The sequence below is a fragment of the Lytechinus pictus genome, unplaced genomic scaffold (assembly GCF_037042905.1).
Source record: "Lytechinus pictus isolate F3 Inbred unplaced genomic scaffold, Lp3.0 scaffold_19, whole genome shotgun sequence".
Lineage (NCBI taxonomy): Eukaryota > Metazoa > Echinodermata > Echinoidea > Temnopleuroida > Toxopneustidae > Lytechinus > Lytechinus pictus.
In genome coordinates, this window is record NW_026974140.1 from 14,419,804 (window position 1) to 14,442,489 (window position 22,686).

General features: G+C 36.2%; 1 protein-coding gene across 1 annotated transcript; it reads right to left on the reverse strand.

The window, feature by feature from the left end:
• Positions 1 to 393: 393 nt before the first annotated feature.
• LOC129259946 (regulatory factor X-associated protein-like) lies at positions 394 to 19,395 on the reverse strand. The gene is made up of 5 exons (XM_064114614.1): positions 19,252 to 19,395; positions 11,015 to 11,310; positions 9,965 to 10,228; positions 9,363 to 9,476; positions 394 to 3,941 (listed from the first exon to the last, which is right to left on the reverse strand). The coding sequence occupies exons 2-5, from the start codon at positions 11,084 to 11,086 to the stop codon at positions 3,768 to 3,770; spliced, it is 624 nt and encodes a 207-aa protein (XP_063970684.1). The 5' UTR covers positions 11,087 to 11,310; positions 19,252 to 19,395; the 3' UTR covers positions 394 to 3,767.
• Positions 19,396 to 22,686: the final 3,291 nt, after the last annotated feature.

Here is a 22,686-nt window from a genome sequence, read left to right on the forward strand (position 1 = left end):
GTCTACTCCTGGCCCTCATGTGCCATGGTGCAACAAAACATACAAATGAAATTGTTCAGCTTCCCTGTCGACTTTGGAAAATTGAACATCTGCAAACAATTCTTCAAAGAAATCTAGTTTGGTCATGAAGGAAACAAACATGTGTTAGGCTATACAGCTTAAGGTTTTAAACATAATTTTTTTCCCATGGAAGCAACTTCTTTAAATGCACAGTAATCATGTGGGAATACTCCAATATAAAGTTCAGTAGCTACAGTACATATATCTTATGATTATGACCTAGCTTGACGGAAGAGTCTTTTTTTAAATTTATTCACTGATTCTAAAATCAATTCTGAATTAGGATATTCAAATATCTAATGCAATCTTAATCAATGAATTTATTTCTTCTTTAAAAAGTGGATTAAGAGCTGACTTTGAAGGTAACTGAAAGGACTGTATAACAGAAAGACACCAAGAGTGGTTTTAAATGTAAACATGTAGCTACACTGTTATAGCCGTCACCTCTTGAAATTTGTGCAAACTTTTGATCATATATCCTCCAAATCTTTAATAAATTGATTAATAATGACATGCACTTTTGGGAGGACTTACAGAATCATCAACGAAGCTTCAGAAGGAGCACTGTTTGTAACTGAAAACCATCTACTAGAAATAAATCAATATGGAAATATACTTGATTTTCATATGTTCTTTTTCTTCTTTTTCCATTTCTATACTTAGGTATTCCAGTACATGTCTGACACTTAGATAAATAATCCTAGTTACCCAGTTGAAGCATGGTCAACCTATGGATGGGCAGTGAGGACAAACAACGACTCCGAGGGGTGGCACTACAGATAAATGGAAGGGCAGGTGGAAAGGCCTTTAGATGTCTATGGACTGAAGGGACTGCTCCACAGAGAGGCAGAGGTTGTCGACCTCACAGTACGCCTCGTCAACCTAAAGAAGCTCACGAAGAGACAGAAGAATAGGGTAGCGACAGCACAAGGACGTGTATTCATCCTGTGGGAGCAGCACAGAGAAGGGCTGAAGTCTACAGAAGAGCTTCTGAGGGTGTGTTCCCATATTCACAGGAATGTTGAAGCATAGCAACTGCAAAATCAATTTTGCTTGAAATATGAGGTTGATTATGATAAACAAAACAAACATGTTGGTACTTTTTTAGTTTATTACCACCTTACTCTTGTGTAACAGGGATATATGTAAATGGGATATCTAAGATGCTGGGAAAATTTTCAGCAATGTGAACCATAACTTGGCTTACTTTTTATCTCTTCCAAAATCTCTAGACTAAAAATTTCTCAATGAAATGGACATTGCTTTTATCTTTTAGTACACAATTTCACCCTGTGAAAAACTGAACAACAAAAACCTGTTAAGAACCATTGGCATGCTTTTCATGAAAACCATGTTCCAGTCAAGAAAATATAAAAGCTGACTATTATAGAACCCAAAGGCTATGGAAGATTTATTTCAATATATTCAAATAATCTGAATGTTGTATAATTCAAAATGAATAAGTGAATTTCCCTTGCAATTTTTATTTTATTCATTTGAATTCACTTACCTCTGAGAACAGCTCTTGTCATTGGGCAAATAATGTACTATAAATGTATTAAATATTGTACATAATGACCATGTACCGCTGACCAGCCTCGTCGGTGTTAAATGTCAACATTATGGCATGTAATAACTACAAGTAAAAGAAATGTGAAAATAGAATGTGATAATACAAAATAAGACACCCTCACCATTGAAATATGTCAAGAGATTGAAAATTAGACCTTGAACACTGAGCTCGCCGGCGGTCTCGGATTAGCAAGATATTCTCGCTGCAAGGGAACTCATTTTATTCTCTTTCAAAAGAGCTCAAAATGCACAGAAATAACAAATTTTTTGTCGAGAATGCATTGTAGAAACATAGATTATGCAGAAAAAATACTTTTGAACCAAAGATGGGATATTCATTTCATGAATTCTGAAAGAAGAATTCAAGTGGTTGAGTTGTCCGAACCGCTGGCAACCCCTGGACAACAGTTGTCCAGGGTAGCAGGTCGGGCTGTCTGGTGGTCGGTTTGTCCAGCTCTCCTCCAAGAACGACCAATGACTGACACAAAGGAGACTACAAAGTCTTGGGACAAAGCTTAGACAAAGCGAAGGTCTCTTCAAGAATTATATAGATGGCATGGCAGAACTTCTGGAAAAGATGTGCTAAGGTCAATAGACAGGACAAATGTGAGGATCGTCTTTGCGTAAGCATGGAAAGATTTGTCACTGAAATAAGTGGTTTTCCAGGGACCAGATCTGCTATGTGAGATACAGAAGAGACAACATAAATTTCAATATATATGTGTTTGGGATTTTATAGACATGTATCAATCAGGTATGATATTATTTTTGACTGTGCTCGGCCTTTAACGTCACCATCCAAGACATGAAAGAAAAATGTAGGTAATATGTAGAGTCCAGGACATATGTGTGTGGCCAGGCTTTGAGCCTCAATGGTCAGATTGTTCTATGCCATTTTTATAATTTACATTGGTAATACATAATAGTAATAATAATAGTTCTTGTAGAGCGCATATCACATTATGATACAACATCTCTATGTGCTGTAAAAGAACTTGGATATTATTACCCTGGCTTTAGCCTGATGGCAAATATATACAAATATCAGAGAGCTGCTGGAAGGAAGACATTTTAGATGTCAGAAATTATCATAAAGAATAGTAACTTTCAGTAGTCTTTCAAAATTGTGTACAAATTCTTATGGAAATTGACTATTTTGTTTGACTTTTCCATAGGTACATGTATTATATGTGAATAAGCAATTGATCTGGAAAAAAAACAAGATTTTACATTTTAAGAGAAAACATTATATTAATCTCCATAAAGGTATAACAATAAAAATTCAAAGCTTATACTTTCTAAGCAGTCTTTGCTCCAGACTCCAGACATATTTTTCCCCACTATTTAAACAAATAGGGAGGGTATATTTGTTTTGTTTGTATCCCTTCTTTTAATTAGGACTATAGATCGTGTTAATCTAGTCTTCATTAATCTGTACCTGACCTAGGTACCCTATCTGGACCAGATCTAGATCAGCCCAAGTAGATAAAGCGGCAGAGCTAACGCCATCCAATTCCTTGATAGACTTCGTCATGGACTATGACAGCATGTCAACTATTTCTTGCCACATACATGAATAGGGAGTTTTTGCAACAGCTATGCACATGCTTTTTGGAACATAGAGAATCTATTGTCAAATGCCCTTCATGAAAATGAAGTCTTTGTCGAGGGTCAGTGAAGTATCGTCTATTACTCTGGACAAACAAAATTGCAATTTTTCGTCAGCTCTGAAATGGACGAAACTACTGTTCCAATTCATGGACCCTTGACAAAGACTTCATGGTGATTTGTCTAACATTTTCAGTGCATTTGCAGCACTGTAGGATTCATTCCGTGTAGTTGAGCGAAAACTCGGAAGCATCTTCTGCTGATATTCATGTGACATATTGTGAAGGCTTATCTCCATTCACATTTATCATCAGAATCACATTTCTCCTACCTTGACAAATCAAATCCCCTTCCTTCATCGGAAAGTGTTATGGGCAGCAGTTCATAATCTTTGTCATCATTAATAATCATCATCACAGACATCCCAATCAATTTCACAGAAATTGTCAGTGAATGACAACAGACTTGAAGCAGTGTCCAGTTTTCGTCAGTGAAAGCATGTCCAGAGATGCAGGTTGCACATATGTTCATATCAGTCCTCCCTTTGCTATCTTTGGAGGAGATGCATGCTGGAAGCGTTCGTCTCTGGAAGATGCTGAAGAACACCCTGGTATCCCTGAGGCACCATGCTGGTCTGGGTGTGACAGTTGCTTCTGGCTTTCTTGAAGGAACTTGATGATAGCTGGTGATCTCAACAGAGCCTGAAAAAAAAAGATATAAAATAAATGGTAAGAATTAAAACGATATAGGAAATACGAGTGGAATTGTAGTAAACGGGCACCTGGTAGGAAGAAATACTTTTGGATCTGTGACGTCACAAATGAGCAGCAGCCCATATGTTATGTAATATAAAATGCATGAATTTCATTTTTTAATGGTTCCTGATGACTTATTTTTGTTTTATTTTCATGTTCGGGTGTGAAATGGTTTGTCTACTTATATACAAAAGGTACAGTATTAAGTGCAGCGCCTCTGGCAGTCTCACCTGCATCACGCGATTCAATATAGCAGCAGTGCTGACTTTGAAAACAACTATAAAATAATTACTCACAAAAAACACCATTCATATAATGATACAATACTACGTTCATTGACAATAAATAACATTTGACCTTGATCATGCGACCTAAGACTTGTCAATGATACTTGATTACCCCTATATCCACATTTTATAAACTATATCTATAAACTTTGAAAGTTATGACAGCAATGATAATCTAATAATTACCTCGAAAATGGCCAAAGTTCAATTACCTAAAATGACCTTTGACTTTGGACATGTGACCTGAAACTCGCATGAGATGTTCAATGATACTTGATTACTCTTATGTACAAGTTTTATGAACTAGATCCATACTCTTTCAGAGTTATGATGGTTATTCAACAAATACCCCCAACATGGCCAAAGTCCATTTACCTTAGTCATGTGACCTGAAACTAGCACAGGATGTTCAGTGATACTAGATTACTCTTATGTCCAAGTTTTATGAACTAAACCAATACACTTACAGAGTTATAATGGTAATTTAACAAATACCCCCAACATGGCCAAAGTTTGACCTTAAATGACATTTGACCTTAGCCATGTGACCTGAAACTCGCACAGGATATTCAATGATACTTGATTACTCTTTTGTCCAAGTTTCATGAATCAGATCCATAAACATTCAAAGTTACCACATTTTATAAACTATATCTATAAACTTTGAAAGTTATGACAGCAATCTAATAATTACCTCGAAAATGGCCAAAGTTCAATTACCTAAAATGACCTTTGACTTTGGACATGTGACCTGAAACTCGCATGAGATGTTCAATGATACTTGATTACTCTTATGTACAAGTTTTATGAACTAGATCCATACTCTTTCAGAGTTATGATGGTTATTCAACAAATACCCCCAACATGGCCAAAGTCCATTTACCTTAGTCATGTGACCTGAAACTAGCACAGGATGTTCAGTGATACTAGATTACTCTTATGTCCAAGTTTTATGAACTAAACCAATACACTTACAGAGTTATGATGGTAATTTAACAAATACCCCCAACATGGCCAAAGTTTGACCTTAAATGACATTTGACCTTAGTCATGTGACCTGAAACTCGCACAGGATATTCAATGATACTTGATTACTCTTTTGTCCAAGTTTCATGAATCAGATCCATAAACATTCAAAGTTATGATGATAATTCAACAGATACCCCCAACATTGCCAAAGTTCATTGACCTTTGACCTTGGTCATGTGACTTGAAATTTGCACAGGATGTTCAGTGATACTTGATAACTGTTATTTTACTTGGATGTTGAGACGTAAAGCAATATGCTTATGTGCCCCTCGTTGAGTTATATCCAAGTTTTATGAACTAGACCAGTAAACTTTCAAAGTTATGATGGTAATTCAACAAATACCCCCAACATGGCCAAAGTTCATTGACCTTAAATGACCTTTGACCTTGATCATGTGACCTGAAACTTGCACATGATGTTCAGTGATACTTGATTACTCTTATGTCCAAGTTTCATGAATCAGATCCATAAACATTCATTTATGAAGGTACTTCAACAGATACCCCCAACTTGCCCAAAATTTCATTGACCCTAAAAGACCTTTGACCTTGCTCATGTTACTTGACACTCAGGCAGGATGTTCAGTAATACTTGATTAACCTTATATCCAAGTTTTATGAACTAGGTCCATATACTTTCTAAGTTATGCTATCATTTCAAAAACTTAACCTTCTAAGGTTAAGATTTTGATGTTGAATCCCCCAACATGGTCTAAGTTCATTGCCCCTAAATGACCATTGACCTTGGTCATGTGACCTGAAACTCAGACAGGATGTTCAGTGATACTTGATTAACCTTATGTCCAAGTTTCATCAACTAGGTCCGTATACTTTCTAAGTTATGCTGTCATTTCAAAAACTTAACTTTCGGTTAAGATTTGGTGTTGACGCCGCCGCCGGCGGGAGACAAAAACCATTTTCAATTTTCTGAAAAGATGACATTTCGTTCATGTTTTACCATTAGCTATGTAGGAATGCTGCTTGCATATGATGTCACAAATCAAATTCTAATAACTTTATAATTCTTTGATGGAGTTTCCTCAAACCTTCGGCAATATTTTAAATTTTTTTCTGCTATTTTTACAATAAACTTGTTGTCAGGGTGAACTTCCCCTTTAAGCACATTCTCATCAATCAACAACGAAATGATGAGAAATAGAAAAGGAAGTGGAAACTGAGGAGATTTACTAAGGAAAAGGGGAGAGGAAAGGTACGTATGTAGATAGAAGAGAGATAGATAGAGAGAACGATAAAGAAATCGATAGAGAGGAAGATAATGACAGATGCATATTTTCAGGATGCTTATTTACGTTTCCCTAGACACATGAATGCATTGCTGAATCACTGGTTTTGTTTGTATTGTCCATAAAAGGCATTATCTCATTTCCTGAGGAGTGTTTATCCAGTTTTACCTCTAACATTTTCATTGACACATGCAAAGGTACAGATGAAAACATTTTTAAAAATCTGATGCTAGATAACCTGTTACCTAGTCCAAAGATCCTGTTCAGTCTTCCCACCTGGAAATGTTTTTTTTTTCTTTTTTTTTTTATTACAAAGACAGGTTGATTAAATATGAACAGCAACAGATTATGTATATCATGCTCACTGTTTGCCGTTATCATTTCTGGGGGTTTTCTTTGAGGTAAATATCACATTTCTGTTGCAAATCAATGAAATACTTTTGTTTCTTCAAGTTCGCATATTACATGTAGTTTATATCAAAATGTAGTCTATTCATAATAGTAACATTAACAATGTTGGACTTTTTAAAATGATACTGTGGCAAGAGGGGGTGGGTGCATAATGTCTTTTCCCATTTAAACTATAGGTTAAAAAATTATTACCCGGTATCTGTAGATCATCCTACATGTGCATTTCCTTGAGAGACTGTTTACCTGCCTGCCATAATAACTTCATGACCCCCCCCCCCCTCCCCCAACACAAGAAAATCATATACTAGTATAATGGACTATCACTTCATGAAAGGCATAGAAAGACATAACTTCATTTCCTTTCCAGTCATATTCTGCTTGAGTCACCACAACTGGATTGATATGATAGAAGTGGCTTTCCCTCCTCTCATTGTTTTTTGTTAGTATTATCACTGTCTCTCCCACTGCATGGCAGTGCACAAATAATACAGTAATACAAGAAAGCTGCCACAGATGTAGACCTGCTATCCAGGGCCTGGTTGCAAAAACACTACATACTGTTAACTTTGCCGTCCAGTGTAATATGGAAATGATACTCAACAGCCCAATTAAAATTAAGCATTCCCTTGAAGTAACCATTGGATGGAAAAAAATGTACATGTATATTTAAAGTAACTTTTATGCAATGGAAACCTGTTGCACAAACTTTTTTTTTTAACTTTGAAATAAAAAATGATAAAGAACATGGAAATAATGCTCCACAGCCTATCAAAATCAAGTATTTCAAGGAAGTTACCATTAAATGAAAAATTTGTCGATCAATTTTATCTTTATGCAACAGGGTCATGGTAAAAGTAAATTATTTACATTACCAACAGCCAACAAAAATGACATTTATAATCAAAACAAGAACAATATGAAAATAGCAATTACTGAAAGAACAGTAATAACGATAGCAATAGTAAGGGCAGGCACATCAGAAGGAGTAATGGTAGTGAAGAAACAATATCAACATCCAGTGTTATAGGTAGGATGTTTTCACTAAATGTAAAGTGTTGAAAATCAAACACATTTTACAATAGAACATGTAGGTTCCACATCTCTCTTTCTTGCTATTTATTTTCAATGTAACGCTAAACAAAACTTCCACTAATCAAGTTTTTACATCAGTGATACATTTGGGGAGGGGTGGGGGTGTGGAATTACGTTATACAGTTGTTTTATTTGCACTTGATTTTTTAATAAAGAGATATGTGACCTCTGAAATTTCAGAGATTTTCTACTATGACATATTTAGATTCAGATTCATTTCAGTTTATTGCAAAAAAATCCTTGTTAAAACAGTTGGGAGACTGATACAAACAAAGGTTACAAAGTAATCATAAATTTATAGTGAGATAAGTGAATCTATACAAGTGAAATAATGAAAATAGCGAATTTTTCAATATAAATGACATGCATACAGTGTAGTGTACATGTAAGAAATATCCAGTATTTATTAAGCTTTTACAAGAAATCTAATAGTGATATCCACCAATCAACAGATATTATCTTGTGATCAGGCCAATTATTTTTTAGATTTTTGGGGTCAACTTTTCTCAACCAATTGCTTACATGTAAATGTGCAAGATTGAATCTATTGGCTTTTACCTTGTAGTGAATGGGGATATTCTGGGGCTCTTTTGTTTATTTTCCAGGGCTCTTTTGAGCACCTTTGGGGGTAACAATGCCCCGAGCCCCCTTAATTTTTTCCCCTGCTATTTATACATCAACCGGAGTGGGATCAAGTACTGTAAAGCCGCTCACACTATGCGATCCGGTGCGACACAACTTTTCAAGGAATTGCATTTTGCATGAAATATGAAAGTTCCAAGAAGTAAAATTATTTTATTTAAAGTTTGGCATATTGTTAGGAAAACTAAAATCATATTTTTACTTTGCGGCAAGCCCTATGGTCATAGTCAAGTCCAAATCAGCTTCAAGTCGCAGCCGATGATGATGTCATTACGATTTAGAATTGAATTTGTTTTTTATTAATTCAGGGAGGCTCTAACTGGACTGAATTTCGATTTCAGTAGTCCTACCACTATTTTGAACTCTGATCAGTAATATTTTATAAGTTGGAATATCCATGTTAAATGTTATCACAATTAATTTGAAATTCGGATTGCAATGAATCTCATAGTGTGAGACGGGCTTAATGTTCTGTATAATTCCATCCATCTCCCAACATTTCACTTTCACAAACCAATAATGCCAGAAGCAAGCTAAAGACTGTCTGCTGCTAGGACAGCAAGGACAGCACAATTAGATTACTCCAAAACATGCAACTACAGGTACTTCTGTTACTTTTCAGAATGATGTACATTATGAACTTAGAACCGGTAGCCACTTACCAGTTTCTTCTCATTGAGGACCTGGTCTAGTCTTGGTAGTCCATCATCAAGTGTGGACTTCTTTTCGCTAGGGACTGACTGAAGGCTGGATGGCTTGGGTATGACCTCTTCCTCCTGTGTTAGGGTTAGAAGGAAAATTATGGAAATTGTGTTAGTTTACAGTTATCACCATTACATTACATCGCCATCGTAGTCACTGTCACCATCATTCACCATCATTCCACAATATGTTGTCACCATCATTATAAACACTTCCGTCAACAATTTCATCACCATCATTATCTTTGCCAAAACACAACAAAACTATAACCCTCAGCTTATTTCTTCATAATACTGTCATTGTAATATTCATCATTATCATCCATATCATCATCAGCTTAACAATCACCAACCACCATAAAACCATCATCACAACATACAACATCACCATAACAAGCACCATCATCATTATCATTTATCATCTTTCTCATCATCATCACTACCATTACCTTCTCATCAAAATAACCACATCATCGTCATAACCACCACCACCACCATCATATTCATCTTCAAATATGCTGATACTAATTACAATCCAAATAAGGTATGAAATGGACATCCACCTTTTTCTTGAACATTTGAATATCAGAAGCCATCTGATCCTTTTGTTTCTTCTTAGCCTTATAAGTCTTGTTACGATGATAGTTGCACATCCATGGACCTTTACGACGCTTCCCAGACACCACTAGCATCTCTTGACACGTCTCAACACTGCACTTCTTGCAACGCATCAAATCCAGGGAATGGTTACTTGAGCTCGTACTAGCCTCGCTTGGAGCAGGAGAGGGAGCGCGAATAGCCCCCACTATCGTTGCTGGGCTGTAGTCCTATCAAATAGAAGTACTGGTTATAATAAACCTTTATGTATTTTTCTGTTACCTGCATTTTAAATATTGTAGGATTCTTGAAGAAAAAGTTAAAAGTTGGAAAAAACAAGGAAAATACCAAGTATCATTCTAAAAATGATCACAATAAATGTAATTGATATTCTATTCTAAATATAAATTCCATTTATGTTTTTGTTTTTATATGTACCAGTTCATGAACGTAATAATTTGAAGATAGCAGAGTAGAGAATATATTTATGAAGCACACTCCTTCCATTTCTGGCATGTTCAACTTTTGATTTTGCCCCCTGTCCATTCACTTCATGAGTAGAGTGAACTTTGACCTCAGCAAACACTTCATGTTCAAGTTTTATTTTTCTGAGTGAATGGTAAAAGATATTGGGTTATCAAGGTTACAACAATATAAAAATATAAAGAAATGTATGAGAAAAGGAACATGGTCAATAGGACACTGACCCAGTGAAAGCAAGCAAATGACCTGCAGGACTCTTTGACCATATTTTAATCATAAAAACTACCATATGGCATAAACTTAATAAAAAAACAAATGAACAATTACAAAAACATCTATGTAATAACAAAAGTTAACACATAATACACAATTTCCATAGAACCAGCTAGAGTATCTTAGGCATCAGTTCAATGGGTTTAACATCTCATTTAAACTTACTTATTCCTCATGAATTCTATTAATAGATTAAGCAGACTTAACAACTTGAGATTGCTATTTAGAAATAAAAAATGAAATAAAGAGAAAGAGCTTACCCCTTGTTTGCCAACGACAGTGACGTTCACACCAGTGTTGCTGGTCATGGTAGTATTTTGAGACTGATCCATACTGAAATGCTTTTAGACCTTGTTAGCTTTAAGGACTATACTTTCATGTATCAAGCATAGAACAGGGATCTTATTGGACCACCAATGGCTCTGCTTTCAAAAGGCCTGGACCTAGGTGGGTGGTATCAGACCTGGATTCCAGAGACTAGTTCTCTATCTATCAGCCCAATAACAGGACTCAGGAAAGGCAGACATCTGAATACCGACTCTGAAATACTACAGACCTGTAAAGAGATTAGCAGTAGATATCATTAAGAACTTATTTTATTGTAACATAGTATGGGATAATACACATCCTTCTAAATTGGAATTACTCTATTTATTACAGAAGAGATGTGTGAGAATAGCATATCTTGCACATACAAATCCTTTATTTGAAGATTTAGTTATATTGAACATTTTTAAATTGAATAATTACTGTAATGCAATATTTCTTTTTAAACATAGGTTAGGTATACTACCTCATAATTTATGTAACATGTTAGAATTAAATTGTACAGTGCATAGTTATAATACCAGAAATAAATGAAGTATCATTTATATGCTATCACAAAACAATATGAAATTTATGTGTGAAATCAATCTGCAATGGGAAAAAATAGGCCTACTAATGATGATGATCATAAACATTGGTCATAATTAAAGTCGATAACTTTAAGGAAGTTTATATAAGAACTATTAACATAAGCTTCAAGAATAAAAAAAAAATATAAGTTCAATTTCAAAGTTAAGGAGTCGAGACGTACATTATTGCTTTAACATATAGGGCATACCCTACGATTTAAAATGCGCCTTTTCTTGTGGACTTTCCATAAGGTACAATGAACTTATCTTCATTTGTAATGTGATGGATTCGTTAGCTATAGGCCTAATCTATAATTCAAATTCAATTAGCTATTTTATTACCACTGATTTTTTTGTTTCATTCATCATCTCAAATTACCACAAATCCAACAATTTCCATTAATTAAAATTAATCTCAGCAAAAAAATAAAAAAATAAAAATGAAGTAAAAACAAATAAATGTTTAGTAACATCTTAATTTTGTATCGTGGTTTTTTTTGGGGGCTGAACGTTTAAAACATGTTTTCTTTACAATGCATAATTTCTTTTTTTTTTATATTTGTTTTCATGTTGTTAAAGCATGAGGGGTCAGAAAGATTGCTGCCCATTTCGATATTTCAAGGTTGGTTGAAAAAAAAAAAGGAAAAGGGGTGGGGAAAAGAGGGAGAAAATAAAAGAAAACATATTTTTAAAAAATCATTTAGGCCTAGATTACCCCGTAGAAGTTAAAATGACATCTGTTTTGGGTCATCTTGCCATGCAATACGATCTGGAATTGATGACAGCCCCACCATCCCAGATAAAATGCATCAGAGTGCATGCAATCGAATGACCCCCCCAAAATGTTTAAAGGTGATATGTCAGTGTGGCTTGCCGTAACCGCATTTTCTCTCAATGCCGACGGTGTGCAAAGAAGATCATGCCTACGTAGGACATGTCTGGAGGTGTCTTTCCAAGGACCATTCTTCGTATCGCCCAAATCGGCTTTGTGAAACAGTTGAGCGATATCTCATTCTTACGTAGTGCAGTTCTACCAAAGACCATTTCATGAAACAGGCCCTAGGCCAGAGGTAAAAAAAAGTGGATTTTTCACGGTTTTCCAGATGTTCGTGGATTTTTCATGATTTTTCCGATGTTCATGGATTTTGAAAACATGTCCTCACTAAATCCTATGATAAAAAAAATACGACAACACCTCAAAATGTAGTCCCCTAAATGCGGCCATTGCGTGTATGCTTGCCATTTTTACGTGCGTTTGCAATGGAACTGCGCTCTTACTAGTCTTAGCAGCGTTCGCACGCCGTTTAGAGGTGAATTGCAGCTGCCTCACAAAGCTCGCAGGAGTGCCATAGGAATTGTCCATCGTACCTCGCACCGGAGACAGGGCGGCCCGAACAGGAGAATGCTATCGGCTTATTGCGGTCAGAAGTGGTGGTCAATCTTGACCACCACGCTGTGATTGCTATCAGCCAATTTTCATGATTAAAAAATAGGTATGTGACTATAGCGCGATGTGATCTCAATACCGCGGCACCGGCAGCGGTTTCAGAACGAGTTTGGGTCGTTCTGTAAGGGGTGGCTTTAAATGGGTGTAGATTTGGCAGTTTCTCGCCAATTTGGCTTATTTTCACTGATGACGTAGCTGAAAAAAATTCCCCTTCGCCTCGATGTCAAATTTTGAAGATCGGACGCATGGAAGTTGGATTTGGCTCATGTGAAAATCTAATGTTGTCTTTACCATCGTGACCGGCCCTGAAGGTAAGTTTTGACAGTTTTCAAACCTATTTCAACAGCTTGTTCATATATTTTTCTTGGTGTGTGGTGAATATAAATCGAATCTAAAAATCCGATCATTTATTTTTTACATCCTCAAAATTGATTGTCAGAAATAGCAAACTGCCGCGAGAGTTACGTGCTACGCGACCATCATGAGTGCAGTGTCGCCGGGAGCCCTGGCATGGGTGCACCGGCTCAGAGGGGTTATGCTAGCAGTTTGTGCATCGCATTGATTGAATCATTATTTGCTTTTGAGATCTAGAGTCTACTTGGTTATTTTTATATTATTATTTATTACATCCTTTGATGAATATAAATATACACATTACACAATTTCAGCTTGTTTTCAGTATTTTGTTGCAAGATAATTGGGATGTCATTTATCATTTATTTAGGCAAACTTAAATATACCAAATCAGGATTTTTTTGTTGCAGCAGTGAAATTTGAATAGATAACTAATTAATTTGCTAATTGATAATTACTAATCAATACATTTATCAAATGCTGCAATACTGAGATCTTTCTGTAAGTATTCAATGTTTTATCATTCTGAAAGTTTTATTTAGAAGATCTATGTGTTGTTGCAGAAGTTCCTGTCAAAAATTTCCAAAAAATAAGGAAATTATATAAGTTTGTATATGTTCGGGAATGAGTTTATGAACAATTAACATATCAATTTACTAATTGATTTAATAAAAAATATTTAATACATTGATCAATTAAGACAAATATTGATATCCTTTTTCATCACATGTTTTTACTCAGTTTTATAGAGTAAAATGAATTTGTATAATTTTGTAAAATTTTTGGGTCACGGTCGGTCACACATTTTGAATGGTCGCAATGGTATTAAGACAATGGCAATAATTAGATCAGATTTTTAATATTAAACAAATCATAACTCTCTTAATATTTGGCCTAGAGTAATGGTTAATATACCATTTTAAATGTTTTTTTCAGCCCTTTCCAATGGACTAGGTTACAATGTAATTCCATGATTTTAATTTTTTTTGTCAGATACCGGTACCTATAAAGGTAAGTATAATCTAGACCAACAACTCCTCGAAACAGACGTCGGCTGCCAGCTGTCTAAGTAGATCTACCTTCTGTCCTTTTTATAAGATATTTATAGAACAAAATAGTTTGTGAAAAAAAAGTTACAGGATGGGATACACTAGGCCTAGGGCTAGGCCCTAGTATGATGGGGTGTCCAAACTTCGCGGACTTTTCATAAATATTCATCAGGCTTAAAATTGTTCCCAAAATATTCACAATTTATACAAAACCAATTCAAGAAATAGTTACATTGACGGCAAGATCGTAAACTATAAAATCCAGGGGTGTGAGTGGTCACAAATAAAAAGATCTGAAAAAAGCTGAAGAGTGTTGAAAAAGTCTGAAATAGAAAGAGCTCCCATACTTTTTGTACAGAGGAAGGCTAAAAATAAGCTGAAAATCAAAACAAAAAAATCTGAAATCTCACACCCCTGAAAATCATTACAGTTGAATTAAGAAGACGATTCCAAATATTGAGATATTTACATTAATAGCAACCTTACAACCCCCCAAACACTAAGAGGTGATTCGACCCCCCATTTTCTTTTTTCAAAATAGTGAATTTGAACAATTTATCCCTACCCATTTTCCCTGAGTTCGCTCCTTGCAATGCCTACCGAGACGGGTGTTCTTTGACTGTGACGTCACCGGGGGGTATTTGGTCCCGGTGTAGTAAACTAGGCAGTGCCGTTTTGTGTACTATGCACGTACGCCTTCATATTTACTTTTGTGTCAAAACTTCATTTTATCGCTATTGATTTTATGTGAACGATACTGAAAGGAAGTAATAATTATTCAAAGACATATAGTCAATAATATACCCCTACATTGTTAAAACTGTTCTTCTTTGTAGCGATTTTAGACGATTTTAATGCCTTGTTTTCGTTCGGGACTGTGTCCGTGGCGAAACAAGTCATAATGGAATAAACTGCAGTTGAAGTTGTATCTGCGAGCCGGAGAACTTGCAAAGAGGAAATGATTAAAAGTATATTTATGGCCGTACTATTATTCCTAATATGTAAATTCCCTCAGAATGATACCATAGACCCTAAAGGAATAATTTCAAGGCGAACAATATGAAATTTGATCGAGATCTTCTCACCAGTCGATAACGTAGCAGACGTGTTATTATGACATATTTATCCGCGTGTGACGCGGCTCTTGCAAAAAACACAGTTGGTTGCGGAATTGCTTTGTGCCGAACGGCCGCCCGCTCCGGCTCAGCTAGCTGTCGAGCTACCGTAATATACCGCATACCTTTCTTGCTGTCTTCAACTCACTTGCGAATTGCGTTTGTATGTGTGACGATGACCTCTAGCGTAATTAAATATAGAAAACAACTCAGAAGGCCGAGAAGAATAGTACGTTTGATTCAAGATTGTTCTGTGGAATGAGTGGAAATGATCCAGAGGATATAAAAATGGAGTCAAAGACAAAAGGAAAGAAGAAAAAGACGCCAGGGGATCGCTGCCTGCATGGTCATGAACTGCGGGTCGACATACCGCGGTACCAGACCACTACTGTACAGTACACTCAATGCCTGGGTGTTGTGTGTATTGTATAGGCGTGCAGCGCGCGCAGAGCTGAGCTAGCCGCCGGAATTACTTTCCAGCTACTCACTTGATGGAACATCGTGATTAAAATAAATGAGAAATAGTGAAAATATCATTCAATAACTCACTGTTTGCAATCTTACATCATGATTTAAGAGTTCATGATAGTTATTCATACTGTTTTTTATACAGGGAAAGTAAAGATTTGTACATACGATTCCTATTTGTTTGATTTGAGTTGCTTTGAAAAAAAAAGTAAAATCATCTTTCTCTCTCTGCATAGCATTTCTGTATTATATCTGGACACCTCTTATACTAAATTCCCCCCGGTGACGTCACACTCAGAGTGATTTTTCTGTACACTCGTCTCTCGGGCTCTGACAGGTGGCTAATTTCATAGACTTTCAAAGCAAAATTTTGAGAAGGCAGAGGATTTTTGTGACATGCTATCTGTTTGAACAACTGATATATACTATATATTGTGTGTGGAACCCATATTTATGGAAACTCACCCCCTTCTTAATTCAACTTTAATGAAAATGAGAAGTAGGTCAAGGGGTTTCGCGATCTAAAAATTCTATTCAGATGGACGGATGCGCGCTGTGCTAGAAAACAGTTCTGAAAAAGTGTGACCTAACTTCGCGGACCAAAATTTTTGTGGAGATATTTACATCAGAATGACGAAATAATGCTATAGAATCAGTCAGTACCACATTGAACTCACATTTTTTATGACAATTGCTTGCAAAATGATGATATCGTGACGCTTGTTGAGAATTTCAGATTTCTTCGGAACGGGCGCTAACGTCAACGATGACTAATTTGCCGATCTTTTGTCAATATTTTCACGAATACTGAACTCATCCTAAAGAAACTTACCCTTATGGCCTTAAGCCTAGGGTAAATTAAGGTCGCTTTTCACGTTGATGATGTCAGATTTAAGGATATTGGCTAGTTTTTCAGATAATGACCGTCCGCAAAGTATGGACACACGCACCCACGGGTACATTACCGCCGCCGTGCACAGGATACTGGCACGGCACTTGCAATAAGTTTATGGCTATTTTGTTAAAATTAGAAATAGATACCTATTTAAAATGAGATAAGCTTTGGATATGAAACTTACCAAACGATATGAAGCCAATTTCATTTCCTCTCTGTCTTTCTGGTACTTTATATCGATGATTTTTCTTGATGTCGAAGCAGGCATGGAGCTAATTCGCTGGTTTTCTCTATACGCACAGAGAGGGCGCGCGATATTATTTAATAAACTTGCTTGTTTACGTCAGATCAGCTGTACTGCTGGTTGCGTTCTAGGCGCTCCGCATTTTTTTCGCTGTTCAGCGTTATTTTATGATGTAGCGCCATCAGCGATTATACGTGAGATGCAACCTGTTGATTTTTTTGGTACAATTTCCTATTATGCGCCGACAACTTGAATCTAGACTGTTCGATAGGAAAAATTCGCATTTCGATTGTTGTTTGCGTAATTTCCACCGCAGTATTAAGGATCGGACGGAGTGTCTTGGCTGAGATTTGGAGGAAAGCGTTTAAAATCCCTTTTTATAAATACGTTCGAGCACATTTTAAAAATCAAATTAGGGCCTAAATGATAAGATTTAGATGAATAAATTTAGTAAACCTAGGGATACCTAGGGAAGTTTCTGAATGTAGGCATGTTATGCCTCTGTATTCAGTTCTAGGTTTTTCCTCCTCAAGATGGCTGGCTCACTTCCGGGAACAGGGCTTTCGTAGTCATATTTTATTGGCTCATTTTTCCAGCATCTATCCAGGGCAGCTTCAAAACTGTGCACACTTGGGGCAGTGACAACTTCATTATTTAGGCTATTCCATGTCTTATGTATTCTAACATAAAAAGAATTCCTATATTTCTGGGTCTTTGTCCTTGGTATGAACAATTTTTTACTGTGACCTCTGGTATGTTCACTATATTTTTCTTCTAAATTAAGTTTTGTACATAGATCATAATTATTAAAGTGTTTATATGTTTCAATCATGTCACCCCTAACTCTTCGATACGCCAGAGTTGGGATTTTTAACTGTTTAAGTCGTTGTCGATAGGAAAGCTTCCTTAATTCTGGGACTAATTTTGTTGCCCTTCTTTGTACGTTCTCTAATGCATGTATATGTTTCTTCAGTACGGGGTTCCACACAGCATGGGCATACTCAACTTGTGGTCGGACAAGCGACTTATACAACAATGCAAAGTTATTTTTGTCTAGATAAACAAAAGTTCGTCTGATCAAACCCATTAGCCTGTTGGCCTTGTTTATCTTCGATTGCATGTGCTCTTCAAAGCTGAGTTTATCATCAATTACAACACCCAAGTCCCTTTCGGAGGTGACATGTTCAAGCGCATCATTCATGAAAGTGTATGCAAAAGCTTCCTGTCGGTCCTGCGTGTTACTAATAGAGAGTACACTACATTTCTTGGGGTTGAATTTCAACAGCCATTTTTCTGACCAGCATTTCAGATGGTCAAGATCACTCTGGAGGGAATTGCAATCATTCTGATCTCTTATATACTTGAACAACTTGGTATCATCAGCAAAAAGATAAACGTTACTTCCAGTAACAACATCTGGGAGATCATTAATATATAACAAAAATAACACAGGTCCAAGGACACTCCCTTGCGGAATTCCGCTATCTACATGTCCCCAACTTGAGAACTCGCCATTCACACACACTCTCTGTCTCCTTCCAACAAGAAATGCCTCGATCCAACTAATCACCTGTTCATTTATACCAAAACTACGGACCTTTTCAAGCAGTCGACGGTGAGGTACCTTGTCAAAGGCCTTCATAAAGTCTAAATAAATTACATCGATTGTACCCCTTTCTTCAAGAGCTTTAGACCACTCATCAACGACATTAAGCAACTGAAGATTTTGGCGTGTTTCATTCTCTCACATTCGTGTGATGAATGAAAACATCAAAATTCATTATGAAATGACATGCGTTGTGCGAGGTTAGTACAACTAACCTCGCATGCTTGTGTGAGTGGGACACACGCGAAGTTTGGACTCACTGCCATAGTTAGATCTAGACTAACTTTTGCCTGACAAAACATGAATCTCGGTTAGTGGGACTGAGTAGCTAATAGTACCGGTATGGGTAGTTTTGTCTCCTTGATTTGATTTATCAAAGAAATATTTCATGAAAATAACGTAATTCAATAAGAAATTTTTCACCTGTATAAGTGGATCAAGCCTTAAACTGTACAAGCTATATAAAATATGGAGGCTCGTTGGATCTGGAACAGCTAACAGGAGCAGGGCATCAGATTCAGAAAAAAGAATTGTCAAATTAATTAGTATACCGGTACATCTAGCTCTATGTTTAGGTACCAATCTAGTCTAATTTCAGTATTAAACCAAATTATGATTTGAGCCTATTTGATTGAAGTTTACATCATTCTAATGCTTTGGATTAATTAAAATATATAAAATCATTTAATATTTCGTAAACATATAAAAAACTAAATTTTCTTGGAAAGTGTTGATATGTTCTTCATTTTGAGATTTAGCTTTACAAGACAACGGATGCCTATGTCAAGTGAGCCAACAATAAGCCAGCCAACAGCAAGCCAGCCAACAGTTCCAGCCAACAATATCGCGATATAAGATAGATCAGATACAGGATTTTGCGCAAGAAGAGAAGCGTGCATTCTTGTAGAAATCAAACAAACGGGGTCAGGGCTACACGGGCCTAATCACTAGTGGCAGGCCATAGATATTCATTCGAGCCAACCCATTGCCATTTTTTTAAATTTTGATATGGCTGATTGACAAAGTGTATGCATATGATTTTCCATCTAACACTGATTCTATTTTTGGTAATTACTGAACTTCCTTTTCCCAAATTGGGAAGAAATATCACCAATTTTGGACTGTATTTTGACTGGCGGAAGGATTAGGGCTATTTTGCTGTTTGAGGTGATGAATCTGCTCCCCCCGACGCTGTCTTCAAACACGCCAATTTATTTTTAAAATGAGCCAGTCGAAGGACCCTTTTCTGGTCAGATATGGATTGCCAGATATATATCCTATCCACTGGTAGTAAACATTCGACCCCCGAATTTCATCCTTATTTTTTATGAATTTTTTAAAGTGCCAATTTAACACACGAGTCTATGGGGAATGAATTAGGCCTGTGAGACCTCAGGTTGGATTTCCCTTCTTTCAATTTGTAAAGAAAAACAACGGGCTAGTGCTTTAGTTTTAGTAGCCCACACCCCTATATACTCGATGTTTTTTCGTATATTGAGGAGTAAATTTCAACTAAAAGTCCTCTTTATAAAATACAATTGGAAGATTGCTCCTGAAATATATTTTGGGTGTGTGTAGGGGGGTTTCCCTTCTTTCAATTTGTAAAGAAAAACAACGGGCTAGTGCTTTAGTTTTAGTAGCCCACACCCCTATATACTCGATGTTTTTTCGTATATTGAGGAGTAAATTTCAACCAAAAGTCCTCTTTATAAAATACAATTGGAAGATTGCTCCTGAAATATATTTTGGGTGTGTGTAGGGGGGTTTCCCTTCTTTCAATTTGTAAAGAAAAACAACGGGCTAGTGCTTTAGTTTTAGTAGCCCACACCCCTATATACTCGATGTTTTTTCGTATATTGAGGAGTAAATTTCAACTAAAAGTCCTCTTTATAAAATACAATTGGAAGATTGCTCCTGAAATATATTTTGGGTGTGTGTAGGGGGGTTTCCCTTCTTTCAATTTGTAAAGAAAAACAACGGGCTAGTGCTTTAGTTTTAGTAGCCCACACCCCTATATACTCGATGTTTTTTCGTATATTGAGGAGTAAATTTCAACCAAAAGTCCTCTTTATAAAATACAATTGGAAGATTGCTCCTGAAATATATTTTGGGTGTGTGTAGGGGGGTTTCCCTTCTTTCAATTTGTAAAGAAAAACAACGGGCTAGTGCTTTAGTTTTAGTAGCCCACACCCCTATATACTCGATGTTTTTTCGTATATTGAGGAGTAAATTTCAACTAAAAGTCCTCTTTATAAAATACAATTGGAAGATTGCTCCTGAAATATATTTTGGGTGTGTGTAGGGGGGTTTCCCTTCTTTCAATTTGTAAAGAAAAACAACGGGCTAGTGCTTTAGTTTTAGTAGCCCACACCCCTATATACTCGATGTTTTTTCGTATATTGAGGAGTAAATTTCAACCAAAAGTCCTCTTTATAAAATACAATTGGAAGATTGCTCCTGAAATATATTTTGGGTGTGTGTAGGGGGGTTTCCCTTCTTTCAATTTGTAAAGAAAAACAACGGGCTAGTGCTTTAGTTTTAGTAGCCCACACCCCTATATACTCGATGTTTTTTCGTATATTGAGGAGTAAATTTCAACTAAAAGTCCTCTTTATAAAATACAATTGGAAGATTGCTCCTGAAATATATTTTGGGTGTGTGTAGGGGGGTTTCCCTTCTTTCAATTTGTAAAGAAAAACAACGGGCTAGTGCTTTAGTTTTAGTAGCCCACACCCCTATATACTCGATGTTTTTTCGTATATTGAGGAGTAAATTTCAACCAAAAGTCCTCTTTATAAAATACAATTGGAAGATTGCTCCTGAAATATATTTTGGGTGTGTGTAGGGGGGTTTCCCTTCTTTCAATTTGTAAAGAAAAACAACGGGCTAGTGCTTTAGTTTTAGTAGCCCACACCCCTATATACTCGATGTTTTTTCGTATATTGAGGAGTAAATTTCAACCAAAAGTCCTCTTTATAAAATACAATTGGAAGATTGCTCCTGAAATATATTTTGGGTGTGTGTAGGGGGGTTTCCCTTCTTTCAATTTGTAAAGAAAAACAACGGGCTAGTGCTTTAGTTTTAGTAGCCCACACCCCTATATACTCGATGTTTTTTCGTATATTGAGGAGTAAATTTCAACTAAAAGTCCTCTTTATAAAATACAATTGGAAGATTGCTCCTGAAATATATTTTGGGTGTGTGTAGGGGGGTTTCCCTTCTTTCAATTTGTAAAGAAAAACAACGGGCTAGTGCTTTAGTTTTAGTAGCCCACACCCCTATATACTCGATGTTTTTTCGTATATTGAGGAGTAAATTTCAACTAAAAGTCCTCTTTATAAAATACAATTGGAAGATTGCTCCTGAAATATATTTTGGGTGTGTGTAGGGGGGTTTCCCTTCTTTCAATTTGTAAAGAAAAACAACGGGCTAGTGCTTTAGTTTTAGTAGCCCACACCCCTATATACTCGATGTTTTTTCGTATATTGAGGAGTAAATTTCAACTAAAAGTCCTCTTTATAAAATACAATTGGAAGATTGCTCCTGAAATATATTTTGGGTGTGTGTAGGGGGGTTTCCCTTCTTTCAATTTGTAAAGAAAAACAACGGGCTAGTGCTTTAGTTTTAGTAGCCCACACCCCTATATACTCGATGTTTTTTCGTATATTGAGGAGTAAATTTCAACCAAAAGTCCTCTTTATAAAATACAATTGGAAGATTGCTCCTGAAATATATTTTGGGTGTGTGTAGGGGGGTTTCCCTTCTTTCAATTTGTAAAGAAAAACAACGGGCTAGTGCTTTAGTTTTAGTAGCCCACACCCCTATATACTCGATGTTTTTTCGTATATTGAGGAGTAA

Excerpts from the sequence above, each read along its gene's own strand:
- LOC129259946 (XM_064114614.1), bottom strand. The coding sequence starts at position 11,086 with ATGGATCAGTCTCAAAATACTACCATGACCAGCAACACTGGTGTGAAC. Across the intron at positions 10,229-11,014 it reads CTGTCGTTGGCAAACAAGGG|GACTACAGCCCAGCAACGAT; the intron begins GTAAGCTCTTTC and ends TCTATTTGATAG. Across the intron at positions 9,477-9,964 it reads TTCAAATGTTCAAGAAAAAG|GAGGAAGAGGTCATACCCAA; the intron begins GTGGATGTCCAT and ends ACCCTAACACAG.